Source organism: Trachymyrmex cornetzi, unplaced genomic scaffold, assembly GCF_001594075.2.
Source record: "Trachymyrmex cornetzi isolate Tcor2-1 unplaced genomic scaffold, Tcor1.1 scaffold225, whole genome shotgun sequence".
Classification (NCBI taxonomy): Eukaryota; Metazoa; Arthropoda; class Insecta; order Hymenoptera; family Formicidae; genus Trachymyrmex; species Trachymyrmex cornetzi.
In genome coordinates this window covers 996362-1009895 of record NW_017296901.1, presented here as the reverse complement: position 1 = coordinate 1009895, position 13534 = coordinate 996362, and the positions used below count along the sequence as shown (strand labels likewise).

Below are 13534 nucleotides of genomic sequence, written 5' to 3'. Positions count from 1 at the left end.
CCATGCTGCCATCCGGACTATCCGGAGCTCAGGGCTAGCCAGACGGCCGCGATGCTGGCGATGGTGTCCGACCCCCGCTAAATCCTCACGTCAACTCCTCTCCCGCTACGGGGGCCCACCGAAATTATTTTCTGATCCGATCCGATCGGACGATGAGTCTCTCGCGGAAGTCGATCGCATCGAGACGTAACGCCCGTATTTTACGTCATCGTCATCTCACATCATGTAACTCTCGGCTTGTATGCAACGAGACGCGGGAAAAAATTTTTGCGCTGATGACTGAAGATCCAGAAGCGACGAAGACGCAGTTTATACCCGCCGTGGGGACGATATCTCTCGACCGTGAGAAAAGACGAGTCGTAAACTCGCTCAACGGCTGCTGAACGGCTGATCTTTCCTGCGCGAAAAAAAAATCGCGGACGCGTTAAGGGGAAGAGTTGACCGCCGAGAGAATCTCGGCGTGACAAGGAGTCGATGGCAAAAAGCACGAAATATCATATGAGAACCATATGAGAAACGTAGTAACCGACAAAAAAAGATCCACGCAGAGTGCTAGCTGAGCTTTTCAAGTTTGAGAGAACGATTAGCACAAAGACGCAAACGGAATCGTTGCCCTAGATCTTAGCTGCTGTTCGCTCTTCTCGTAAACGATTGTCGTAAAAATTAATTCCTCGCTGATCGTTTAATTCGTTCGTTTAAGTCCGGGCGACCATCGGCGACCATCAACGAGCGCGTCTTGTCGAATTCTCAGCTTCCGCTGGCGCAGAGAGGGTGGCGCATTTTAAATCGCCCACAAATCGGCACGCACATACCGCACGATCACATTGCCGATATGTTCCACCAATCACACACACACACACACACACAGGCATGCACGCACTCACACGCATATACACGCATACACTCAACCATTCACTAGCGATTTTGCAAAATCTGCTCCGATCCTCGTTTTCGCAGATTTCCTCTCGTCGAGGATCGCGTCGTCTCCTCCACGCGGAGGGTAAAAAGAGCGCAACCCCGATCTCACGTACCGACGCTGTCGTATGTGAATTCGCAGAGACACAAATGCACGCCGACCAGACCAGATGAGAACGGACGAACGAGCACTCCGATTCCACGAACGACCGATCGTAGAGTGCGGCGTCGTTTGCTTCGGAACGGCGGCACGGCGGCTCCGGCTGTTCCTCGGCTATCTCGAGGTCGGCAGCGGTGGGGGTCGTCGGCGTGAACACTCACGCTGCTCTGCGGGATGAGGGGTGTATTACCGACAGTGCCGTCCGGAAGATTTAACCCCTCGAAACGAACCAATAAATATATGAAAAGATATGGAAATTTATATTTAAAAAATGTCGAACCGTACAATTTTTGCCAGAAAGACATAAGAATTTCTAATGTTTCAGAAAATTTCTATAACTTGCATTTATATCGTCAAGCATGTAAATTCAAACGTCTATACAATGGATGTAATCCATAAAAATATATAATATTTATAAAGGTCAAATACATTTTATATATTGGAATTTTTATATTTTTCGATAAAATTAATATATAATGAAAAAAATAGATATACCGGTTATTTTACTAATTTTACGTATGCATTCACAATGTGATGTGTATACTTATTAATCGTATATTTTAAGTACTTGATGAAGTAATTAAATTGTGAGATTTAATGTTTGCAATTCGCCCAGTATTTTGTCCAGGGTGCCAAAATGTAATCGACCGGCACTACTGGTTAGTCGACCTTTGTCGCACGCGGCGGAAACGGCCAATGGACCAAATATATATGAAATATGTATATTTGTGTGCGAATGCATACATGAACATGTGTGCGTGAGAGTATCTTTGCGAATATTTGCAGAATGTTCGTAGGATTACTGCGGCGATAACTGATATCGGCGATCATAGAGCTATTACAAGAAATAGACAAATAGTATATATGATCAATGGGGAAATGCGATAAATTTGATCAATATAACAGCAATTATAGCAAAATTTACAAAATGCCCAATTAGTACGAGGTATAAGAAACGCTTTTATCACTATATCTTATTAATTCGACATTATCTGTTTACAAATTTGATAACTCCGATAAAATACTACAAATAGTTCTCCACACAGATAGTTTTATAATATTTTAGTAGAGAAATAATAAATAATTATATAAAATATATATATATATATATATATAATATAACAATAGAGTAAGTATAGAATATATCGAAGTACGAGAAGGTAATAATTTATATTAAAAGTAGTATTACATAATACATCATGTATAACGCTACTTTACAAATTAAATGTTTTTTTAGGTAAATATTTATGTTAATTTCTGAAAAATTCTCTTTATGTTCTCTCCATAATCTCAATTATATTTTGCACGTACAATTTAATTATATTCATTCAACTCATACTTTTCATCACTTTTTCCAATAAAAGATGAGATGAATATTTTGCTGTGCATAAATATTTTATATTTTACGACAATAAGTTCTATCTATGTTGTATTTATTCAATGATATTTTTAGAAAGAATTATTAGACGAACATACTTTGATTTCAACATAATCAATTAATAATTAAAAATTATTTAAAAACATTCTTAACTAATTCACACATATAATCACTCTTCTAATTTTAATATTATAATTTTAAATAATTCTTTTTATCTTTCTGCCTTTCTTTCTTCACAAAATTCCTTGTAGAATTGTATAAAATTTGATACTCTGCTACAGTTTATTGATTTGAAAATCGCGGTTTTAAATATCAGCGGTGTCGCTGTGATCGTGCGCGTCTGCACATCTGTTTTTGACATTTCTGACAGTCTTACCAATTGTCGAGTTGGAGTACTTGAAGTTTGGAGTTTATTTTCCGGTACGTCGGCTCTCTTGTAAACTGTTGTAAACAGCTGCATCAAAATGGTAAATAAAGAAGAGGTGAAGAAAAATATAAAGGAATTGTGCAAGAATGATAAATATTCAATTTTACTTCCCACTTATAATGAAGTGGAAAATTTGCCGATAATAATATGGCTCATTGTGAAATATATGGAGGAGAGGTAACTAGACATAACCTAGAATTGATCAAAATTTATGTATAATTAATGAAATAAAATAAAAATCGATAAACTTAAGCTAAATAATATAGTATAGTTAAAGAGTTTTGTTGTAATTTACAACGTTACAGCGAGCTTGCCTACGAAATTATTGTGATAGACGATGGTTCTCCAGATGGAACTCTGAACATGGCTAAGCAATTGCAACGTGTCTACGGCGACGATAAAATAATCTTAAAGCCGAGAGAGAAAAAACTGGGATTAGGAACTGCTTACATGCATGGAATTAAATATGCAACTGGAAATTTCATTGTTATCATGGACGCTGATTTATCTCATCATGTATGTATCGCATTAATGAATAAATGGAGAAGTAATAATTATAAGTATTTCTATAAAACACATTCTTTAATTTTCAGCCCAAATTTATTCCAAAAATGGCTGAATTACAACGATATCTTAATCTGGACGTAGTCAGTGGTACAAGATATGCACAAGGCGGTGGTGTTTACGGCTGGGATTTCAAAAGAAAGTTAGTCAGTAGAAGTGCAAATTTTTTAACACAGATTCTATTGAGACCTGGTGCAAGTGACTTAACGGGTAGTTTTAGGTAATGAATTTTTTTATAGACTTAGTTCTACGTGTTCTTATAAAATATTCATAAAATAGTCTCCAATGTGTTCTTTAATATGTGATTTTATAATTTTAGACTTTATAAAAAGGATGTATTGGAAAAGCTCATACAATCCTGTGTATCTAAAGGATATGTATTCCAAATGGAAATGATAGTCAGAGCTAGACAATTCAATTATACAATAGGAGAAGTACCAATTACATTCGTCGATAGGGTCTATGGTCAATCTAAATTGGGTGGTTCAGAGATTTTTCAATTTGCAAAAGGCCTTTTGTATCTTTTTGCTACTACGTAATTGGAAATATCTGTAAGAATAAGAAAAGACTATAATCCTTATATTGTTGATTCATCTACATCTTTTTCAAAAAATTCCTTGAAATTAACATTAAAAATCCAATATACAAAACACACATAACTTTTGATAATACAAATAAACATCAGAAGTGTCACAACAGTAAATTTGTTTATACAAATACACATCAAAGTATCACAACTCAAAATAATTCAGTTCCTTGTATATTAGAATATCAAAATCGTCACAACTTAAAAAATTTTTTTAAAGATTTTGAAACAAAAGTAACAAACGTAACATTTGATCATGTTTCTAAGAGTATATTCCTTTTGTCGATATTATTTAGTCATTAATATTCTGCTAAATTGAAAAAATAGTTTTTCCTGAAAAATTTAATTTTTTGTTATTTTAGAGGTAATTATTTAGAATAATCCCCCCCCTACCTTAAATCTTAATAAAAATACACTTATTCGACGTGTTTTCACTAAAAACGAAAGAATCTGACAAAAAAAAGATTTGAAGTGAAGGGGGGATTTAATTCTAAATAATTACCCTTTTTTAAAGTAAGGAATTGATATGTGAATGTATATTAAAAAAGTTATATAAAAGGTTATAAATATTTTAAAATAAATTATTAAAATATCATTTTATATATATTGTATATACTAATTATATTTTCCAATTCAAACATGAAATATCATTCTCGTCGTAAACACCATTAAATGGAATCACCAATATATTGACACAGATTGCAATATGTCAGATATTTAATTCCGTTACACGAATATTTTTATGCGATATTTTCTTTTATAACGCTTTTAGAACGTTTTCACGAAAATAATCAAAGTTATTCCAAAATAACACGTGCCTCTACACGTGGCCGTGAACGATAAAAAGGAGCATGCGTATAAGACGCTTCTCGTGGGCTCGTCCACCCTCGCCGCACCCTCTGACGTCACGCAGCCTCCATTTATTGATCCATTACGAAATTACAGGCTATATTTCGACTCGAGCGGACTCGAGTAGAATGCGAGACATGAGTAGACTACATCAGTAGAATATTGGTATTTATATAGTAAACAAACGCTGTACATTCTTCATGAATATAATTTTTCAGAGATTCTCAAATATTACGCAACTTCCTCGTTTAATTTACGCCACGTTTTGCCGAAAAAATTCCAGTTTTACTAAATAAAAAGATCGAGTAAACTTTAATAAAACACACAGAAGAAATTTATTTCTGTGTTGAATAATTTTTTTCGAAATAAAAAACTCGGATGTTCAAAAAATTTAAGATCGCAAAATAAAGATATCAGTGATTAAAATACCAAGTATAGAATTGCAAAAGATTACATAATTCCAATTAACAATTTTAAATGAAAAAGATGGGGGGGGGAAAGAGATAATTTATGTGTTGAATTCCGCAGTGCTTCTCGCGAGAATTAAAATAAATAGATAAGAATAGAAAGGGGAACGCGGAAAGCTATTCAATTATTACGAGAAGAATCTTCTTTATCTTTCACAACTCGAGGGAAATAAATATTCGTATTAAATTTCTGTGATTCATCCCTTCTTTTCAAGAATGTTCAACAGTCGCAGAAGTCTCTATCAATTTCATAGCAACATCGCGGCATCATTCCGATATCTGCGTCGTGTTAGCGAATTCGCGAATATTACGCATGCCTTTTCGCAGGAAAATCTCTCAACTATTATTGGAGACGGAGACGGAGGTTTCAGCCTTCCAGCGCGAAGCCAGTTCTGTCGCAAGCTTCGCCGCGGCCGGATGCGCGAGTGGGGTGGCCTGCGCGCCGGGGTGAAACTTGCAAGCTCCCCCTTTATCGAGCTTGCAGATGGCTGTGCCTTTTAGATTTTGACGTGTCCCTCCGTTCCTCTCCGTTCGTTCGTCCCGTGCGCTTCGTGGTACAACATTTCAGTCGTTTATCACGCTGTTCGCTTTATTGGTTGCCATTTCCCGACGATCAACACTCCCGCAACATGCCTAGGAAAGTCGGATTCAACGTCGTCTATGCCACGAGTAAGAGCGATCAGATCTACAATTACGAAGTAAATTGCGTACTAACCTCGAGCGATGATTGAAAAAGAATTAGTTAGATATTACAAGGATCTAAATTTTCCATTTAAATGGCAGAATTAAGTGGATAGTTCTGTTAAACAATGATTCGATTTATACTTTAGCGTATTAGATTCTAGACGTAGCGGTTGTTAGATACCTATACAGGCTATTGCGATGAGCAAGATAGTACGACGTGATTTGTAATCGTTCTCATAAAGATTAATTATCCGTGCAGTACAAAATATCTTAGAAACATTTCATAAAATATTTCTAAAATATTAATATGTTTTCAGGAAATTAAAGTTTTTGAAATATCATTTTTTTTACAATATTTATACGGTATCTCTATAATATTTTTGTGAAATATTTAATGCAATATTTTAAAATGTTTTACAAGTACTTACAAAATATTTCTAAAGTATTTTATTGAAATATTTCAAAAGATGATTCACATAAATGAATATTTTGTATGCTGTGCGAATATAAGCTATACATAAAAAGAGGCTGCATTAATTGAAATTCTGGTCGAAAATGAACAAATCAAAATTTTCTTACCGAGTCTATCATTATAATACTAGTGAGATAATCAAAATTGTGGTTAATATAATCAGATTCTAGTTCGTTTTCAAGTTGAAATTATTCTTAGTTTAATTGTAATTTAACTAGTATAATCTACAGCTATAGAAATATTTTGTAAATAAAAAATAGATACAAAAAAAGAAATTTTTTATTCGTAGAAATGTTTCAATTTGTTATCCATAGAAATTTCTTCTCATTGTGCGTGACTTCAAATTCAACCTTCCTTGCGGCTTAGTAGATCCGCATGGCTCTTGGCAAATTAATTATTTCCATCGCAATCGCCAAGATCTTGCCAGGACTGCCTTATCTTAATGCTTTTATCATTGCATATATGTATATTCGGATGCATTGATTTCTGCCGTGAGCCTGCGGTTCCCTCAACAATTATTTGGCACGTGTCCGCGATTGGCGCGAACGGTAATCTATGCCGCAAGCCACGGAATTACTTTAAAAATGCATCGATAATGTTATAAATCTGTAAGCGCGGGGTGACACGGAACAGTGTACACATTTTCTGTGAAATACGCGAATCATAAATTGTATGCGAAACTGCGGTATTGCGTGACGACATTGCGTCATTCCAAAAAGCTTTTAATTCTGACTCTTGAATAGTCTTGAAACCTATTTTAAAAATCTAAAGAGTTGATTTAAGTTTTAAAAATTTTAAACGGTGGCATCGAATACCAATCCTCTTTGCGAAATCGTAAATATTACAAGCGTGAATGAAAATATACAAAAAAATGTTCAAGAAAATATCTAACAATAAGTATTAAATTTATGAAATATTTACATATACATTTGAGTAATGTCCAGCACCACATGTAACTATGTGCGTTAATAATTAAGTAACGTATAGTAAGAACTTTCTCGTGCTCGTTCGACATTTTCGATTGACGGAAAACTCGCAGGTCTAGATTTGAAGTATTATTATATTATGTCATTATATTAATCCCAGTTAACTTAAAAGTAATAAAATTATGCTAGAGCAATTCTGTTGTATTTTAATTAGAGAATAATTTTCATTATTATTTAATGCATCGAGAGAAATAATGTATATATAATTTATTTAATAATTAAACCAAAATGGAAAAAGTGCTCTAGGATAATTTTAGTACTATCTTAATTCGTAATAGGACTTATATCTTAAGATTTATTCAGATTCTGAAATATATGTTCAAGGCGAGGAGGATAGGCACTCGTCGTTAGAGCTTAACGTTCACGGGCCGACAGTAAGAGGTTGGCAGAGTGCAAGAAATTGCACATATCCTCAGGAACTGATTCTACGTCTTCATGGGCCCACGAAGCTTACAAGAATACAAGTTCTGGCTCATCAGTACCTTATACGTAAGTTTGAATTTAAAAACTAAATTCAAATTATAATTGAAAATATATGATAATTCCTCTTAAAAATGTATGATAATTTATAATGGGTAAATTATTATTAACGTTACATCAATGACTTTTAAAAACAGATATTTCTGCAGAAATAAAATTAAAAGTTACTGAGATTTATATATATATTGTATTATACTTTGAATTATATCTCGAATTATATATTTATTAAAAAAGTTAAAAATTTTATTAATTTTTTTCGAAAATATTATTTATCAATTTACTCCTAAATTGCATAAGATATAAAAAAAAACTAATTCTACTAAAAAATGTTAACCAAGCATTATTTAGTAAATAATGTGTTATAAATAAAATACCAAGTGACAGATCGTTTCTCTTTTAATGAAAAAAATAAGTTTTCTTTCAATACGATTAAAAACATCATTGTCTGTTAAAACGACGTTTCGGCTAAAAAGCAATTTACCGACAATGGAAATCGAATTAACGAGCCTACCATGATTTCCCGGGGCTACATCGTCTCTTCTTCTTCATTTTTCGGCTGTACCGCCGGAAATGAAACTGTACCGGACGGCTAGAAAATCATATTTTCGATATAAATTTAAAAGCAGATATACATCTTCCAGTGGACCAATATAATTTCCGAGAAGACTTAAACTACTACTGTACTGAAAAGAAAAATGTTCTATAATAATAACTGACAAAAAGACTCAGTAAGAATGATATTTTGAGGAAATTACACAAAATTGTTGATTATTATTATCATTTGAAACTCTGTTGATTGTCATTCTTATTGAACCTTTGTATCGATTTATCTAATCAGAACCTTTTTCTCAATGTACAACTAATTTGATTGTAGCTGAAAAGCTGGAGATCTGGACGTCGAGGGAGGAAAATGCATCCACTTCGACGGACTTCAGTTACCTGGGCTACATCACGTTGTCCGACAATGCGTCGACCCTTTATAAAAGCAGGGAACTGAAAAGCGTGGCTCTTCCGGAAACAGAAGCGCTGTCGCTGAAACTCAGATTACACAAACCGCACAGTAACGCGCACAACACATACTGTCAAGTACGTAAGTCATGACAGTCATTCAATAGCCGGTTGTATAAATTATTAATAAAATTATTAATATATAAAAATTAAAATAAATATATAAGTCAACAAATTGTTTGAATAAAATAAGTTTAACAAAATAAGATAAATTTAAAATATATTATGTATAAGATTAAATTACTATATAGATAAATCTGTTGTATCTTTTCGATAAATAGCTATAAAAATTATTTTTTATCAGGTTGGCCTTATAGCTATAAATATACTTGGCGAGCCTTATGGTCAGGAATTAACCGGACAGGGAGATGCTCCGTACAATCCGCATTACATTTCGCCTTACGACGATCTGGCGTTCGAAATGTACGTCGATCGGGAAGTGGCCAAAATTATAAGACAAATGGAAGTGAAGAAGTTGCTAGCGGTGGAAGAGGAGAGATTCGAGTATGCTTCAAAATTGAAAGTGGCTATGGAGAATCTGAGAAAAGCGGGCGAGCGTCTGGGCAAGTACGAGTTGGAGAAGAAATACGCCATAGCTTTGGAAGATTATGATAAGGCTAAGGCTAAAAAGGCTCAGGCTCAACAGTACAGACAACAGGTCTATCAATCGTTAGAAATATACAATCTACTCGAAGTCCATGGAGTGAGTAGTATTTGAAACAACTTCTTTGAAACTTCTTTGTTCTCTTACAGAAATTTAATAGGAAGATAGTGATTAATTATTTATTAAGTATTGAGCTGTACTTTCAACATTAAAATAAGTACCCAGTAAGCAAAATGTCGGCAGACTAGCATTTGATCAGAAATGTTAGCAAACTGATATCAACTACGGCCGTATTCTGCTTATGTTCTATCGTCAATCTGCTGGTATAGACTGTGTAATTTATTGTCTTTCTGTCATCAGAAATTAGTAACATATTCTGTTTAAAAACTACCTCTGCGGGCTCTCTGAGTAATTAATCACTATCTTTTAGTATTAAATTGGTCAATATAAAATGTTGGATTTCTGTAGCGAAAGCCCAGCTGCAATGATAATAATTATTAAACCGATTAAAAAATGATGCAGCCTGTGGAAAAGAACAATTCGTCGACCGCGGAAGACAAAGAGCCGACATCGGCCGACAATTCGAACACAGCGGCGTTGCCCGACATGACATCTCCCCCAAGATTAGTCATTCCACCTAATCGCGATGGTGCCGTATCACCAACTGGTCCCGCACATCAACCGCCCGTATCACCGTTGCGTCAGAAAACTAACAGTCCCGGTATAATCTGAAGAATATATTATAGCATAGTTCTATTTTCTTGACATGATTTAGATTTTTTGAATTTTTAAATGTTTATATAATATTAAATTTTCGTACTTGTCAGAGTTAACCGACAATCCCGCAAATGGTGTCCTTGATAAGCAGAACTGCAACAAGGGATCTCTTAGGCGGAAAACTAAATCAGCGGGTCCAGCCCTTCGATCGAGTTACGAAGCCTATGAGGAAAGGACCATTCCCGCTCTAAGGCAGTAAGACAGTATAACGTTGAAACATTATAATTGTATCAAAACAGCATTATAAACTTTCGTCGATATCCATGTTTAGCTCGCACACGAACGAGTTTACGAGAGAGTGTCACCTGGACAGCGCAGAGACAAAAGTTACCTCGAAACTCAACGACAGGGAGAAGAAACAAGCCGCGTTACCTATTTCAGTCTTCGGGATGGAAATGGTAACAACAAAGCTAGTTCCCTACAATGCTCGAATATAGGATAAGTGATAACGATAAACACATGCAGGTGGAAAAGTTCTACTCGAAGCAATTCACTGACAAGGAGGAGGGACTGATGCAACTGAAAGAGGAATTGAAGACGTTCGATTCAGCGGTTTCAAAACATTCTCCGAATAAAACAGCCAGAGCGGCGATTCTGCTATTGCATAGAGCTCTCAGAGATAAAGTTTTCAGCGTATATAGTTTGGCTGCGCAGCTTATCCGAATCTTCTTCGCTGAGTTCGCCGCGGACAGGTAAACCTTTTGCATCAATTAGATGTATATAAATACTGCTCCTATATTTTTATACTGAAGGGTTCAGCATCTAGTTTAATTGATGTCTTATTAAACGATTTATTTAGAGTGTCTTCAACTGAAATTGCTAGAAGCGTTGAACGTTTGCTACCAGAACTTTTGACAAAGTCTGGCGATACTACCCCTAGGATACACAATATGGCAGTACACACAATCCTCAGCATGGCAGACTGTAAATGCGTGCGGGAGTTGCACATAATACCGGTACATCTAACCAGACCAGTCAACAGCAGCACACATCAGAGGCTCGCGTTAAGCAGGCTGGAGATGGTGGAGCAATTGATATTGAGCCATGGCATTTCCACGGAGAAACAAAGGTGATTCTGAACGATATCCTCAGGATACACAAACTCACATAAGGAATGTTTACTAAATGTTTTGAGGAATATTGGACCTCTGCCATCGAAATGCAGTCCTTCTGACTCTCATCTATCCTAATCTCTAATCGATTCGCAGGGGTCCTTCCTCAAGCTCGACTCTGTATTATTAAAACGCAATTACTCTGATAAGGTATTGTAATTGTTGTAGCGGGTTGACTTGTCGGACGTTATCCGAATTAGGTTCTTCCGGTCTGCATCACCCGGCTGAGGCAGTACGAAAGGTCTCTGAGAGAATTCTCGTGTTGGTATACAAAGTCAATCCCAGATTGGTACGAAAGCAATTGCCTCCTGATGACGATATAACACGACGGAATCTGCTGTATCGCCAGCTCTTCCATGAATTCGACTTGATTGATCTTCAGGTACGCATAATATCCGCAAAACGTTAAATGAAGATTTCATATTTAAGTGCACGAATAATTGTAGAGGAAGAAGGAAGCTGAGTCCACCCATAAAGCAACGACGACGCCTACGCGAACTAGATCTACGGAAAATAATGTAACTAATTTAACCAAATCACCCTCGAGATCAAGTCCAGTGGTGAGTACCGGAAGTTCAACGAGTATCACGTCTCCGTCCGAAAACAGTGTCGACCATAAGGGAGATAAGTACGTACACACAATGCGAATTGAATTCATCAGTGCCAAAGAATACAGAGAATTATTTTGTTTATTTTGTTTGCGCATATTTTGCAGAATGTGCATATTTTGTCTGTCCAAGGGTCAAGTGTACTCCGAAGAAGGTTTGAACATACATTATTGGAGAACTTGTCCCATGTTAACGAAATGCGAAGCGTGTAAGCAAGTCGTAGAAATTTCTTATTTGAACTTGCATTTATTGAGTAAGTACATGAGAGATTTAATATTTATTCAAGTTGCTTTTAATATTCAAAAGTATTTCATAACAAATACACTAAGGAAGCATGATAAAAATTTATAATTCTTGCATCTATTGAAATTATGTATTAGATTTATTTTTTTTTTTTTTTTACAGATGAATGCGACATGAGAAGCAATTACGTAAAATGCGATACGTGTAAACAAGCGGTGCATGAAAATGCGTTCGAGATTCACAGACAAGACAAAAAATGCACAAGTATTACTTTACTATTTCGATACGATATGTTAATAGGGATTAACCTTTATAGGGACAGAAGACGTATATATCCGACTTTCTTCCTCTCAATCTTTTTAATGTTTTGTTAATATTTGACATACACGTTATATAATTTATACTTTTGAAAACTTAAACTATAATTTTCTAGTGATATTTTAATTAATCAAGCAATATGCTTTTAATTATAAACAAATTGAAACGAAAAGAAACGCGTTTTTCAAATCAATTAGAATGTAATATAGTTAGAAGGTTGTAAATTTAAATAAGTACTAAGCACACTTTAATTTGTCATAAATACAAATGTTAATAAAAATCCGAATAGAACAAGTATGCCCCTGTAAGGGTTAAATAAAGCAGAAATTTAAATATTGATTTTTGTTTTATAGAACCTATAGAGGGATATGAACGCTGTCCCCTTTGTTCGGCTTTAGTAAATCAAAATAAATGGAGAGAACACCTCATGGGGGAACATCCATGTGTAAATAATCCACGAAGCAAGCTCGGGAAAAGTTGTAAGTCGTGATATCCCTGACTTCATAAAATATTATTTAGACTACAATAAATCTTTACAAGAAAGGATCCTTTGTAAAGCTTTTACGAAACTCAGTCTCGTAACGAGAGTACAGGGAAACTCTGAAATATATATATATATAGCAAAATAAATCGTTTTATAGTGAAATTCATAATTTTTATATGATTCTAGGTTCGAAGTCTCCATCTAATTCACAAAATCTCAGCGGCAAATTAACATCACCGACAGGTAGAGATTACTAGCATCAGGCAACAACTTCGAAGCCAACGGACGAATTCGACAAGTCTTAAAAAAAGGATTTTGATTTTATTTATTTTATAGTTTATGTATATGTTATATATTTATATATACGAGCTGTCTAGTGTTTTTCATATTTGTACCTATTACATTTAAATGA

General features: G+C 35.0%; 3 protein-coding genes across 3 annotated transcripts in view; 2 read left to right on the top strand and 1 right to left on the bottom strand.

Annotated features, from left to right (window-relative positions):
* The window catches only part of Dscam1 (Down syndrome cell adhesion molecule 1), a 77671-nt gene extending 76549 nt beyond the window's left edge, over positions 1 to 1122 (bottom strand). Inside the window, exon 1 of the mRNA XM_018506479.1 lies at positions 1032 to 1122. The gene's annotated coding sequence lies outside the window, so the exon portion shown is untranslated. The remainder of the gene's footprint in view (positions 1 to 1031) is intronic.
* Positions 1123 to 2917: 1795 nt separating this feature from the next.
* Positions 2918 to 4094, top strand: Dpm1 (Dolichyl-phosphate mannosyltransferase subunit 1). The gene is made up of 4 exons (XM_018506490.1): positions 2918 to 3057; positions 3186 to 3396; positions 3474 to 3664; positions 3764 to 4094. Exons 1-4 carry the CDS (start codon positions 2918 to 2920, stop codon positions 3981 to 3983), a joined length of 762 nt encoding a protein of 253 aa, XP_018361992.1. The 3' UTR covers positions 3984 to 4094.
* A 1380-nt stretch (positions 4095 to 5474) lies between these two features.
* On the top strand, positions 5475 to 13432 carry LOC108760524 (centrosomal protein of 104 kDa). Its single transcript, XM_018506538.1, has 15 exons — positions 5475 to 6015; positions 7813 to 7977; positions 8843 to 9054; positions 9281 to 9679; positions 10103 to 10301; positions 10408 to 10552; positions 10629 to 10755; positions 10823 to 11049; positions 11157 to 11426; positions 11638 to 11851; positions 11916 to 12097; positions 12185 to 12330; positions 12483 to 12584; positions 12992 to 13117; positions 13309 to 13432. The coding sequence occupies exons 1-15, from the start codon at positions 5976 to 5978 to the stop codon at positions 13377 to 13379; spliced, it is 2625 nt and encodes an 874-aa protein (XP_018362040.1). The 5' UTR covers positions 5475 to 5975; the 3' UTR covers positions 13380 to 13432.
* The last annotated feature ends 102 nt before the right edge of the window (positions 13433 to 13534 follow it).

Coding starts and splice junctions, on each gene's coding strand:
- Dpm1 (XM_018506490.1), top strand. CDS start 2,918: ATGGTAAATAAAGAAGAGGTGAAGAAAAATATAAAGGAATTGTGCAAG. Junction 3,058..3,185: donor GTGAAATATATGGAGGAGAG/GTAACTAGACAT, acceptor ACAACGTTACAG/CGAGCTTGCCTACGAAATTA. Junction 3,397..3,473: donor ACGCTGATTTATCTCATCAT/GTATGTATCGCA, acceptor TTTAATTTTCAG/CCCAAATTTATTCCAAAAAT.
- LOC108760524 (XM_018506538.1), top strand. CDS start 5,976: ATGCCTAGGAAAGTCGGATTCAACGTCGTCTATGCCACGA. Junction 10,302..10,407: donor TCAGAAAACTAACAGTCCCG/GTATAATCTGAA, acceptor CGTACTTGTCAG/AGTTAACCGACAATCCCGCA. Junction 13,118..13,308: donor AAGCAAGCTCGGGAAAAGTT/GTAAGTCGTGAT, acceptor ATATGATTCTAG/GTTCGAAGTCTCCATCTAAT.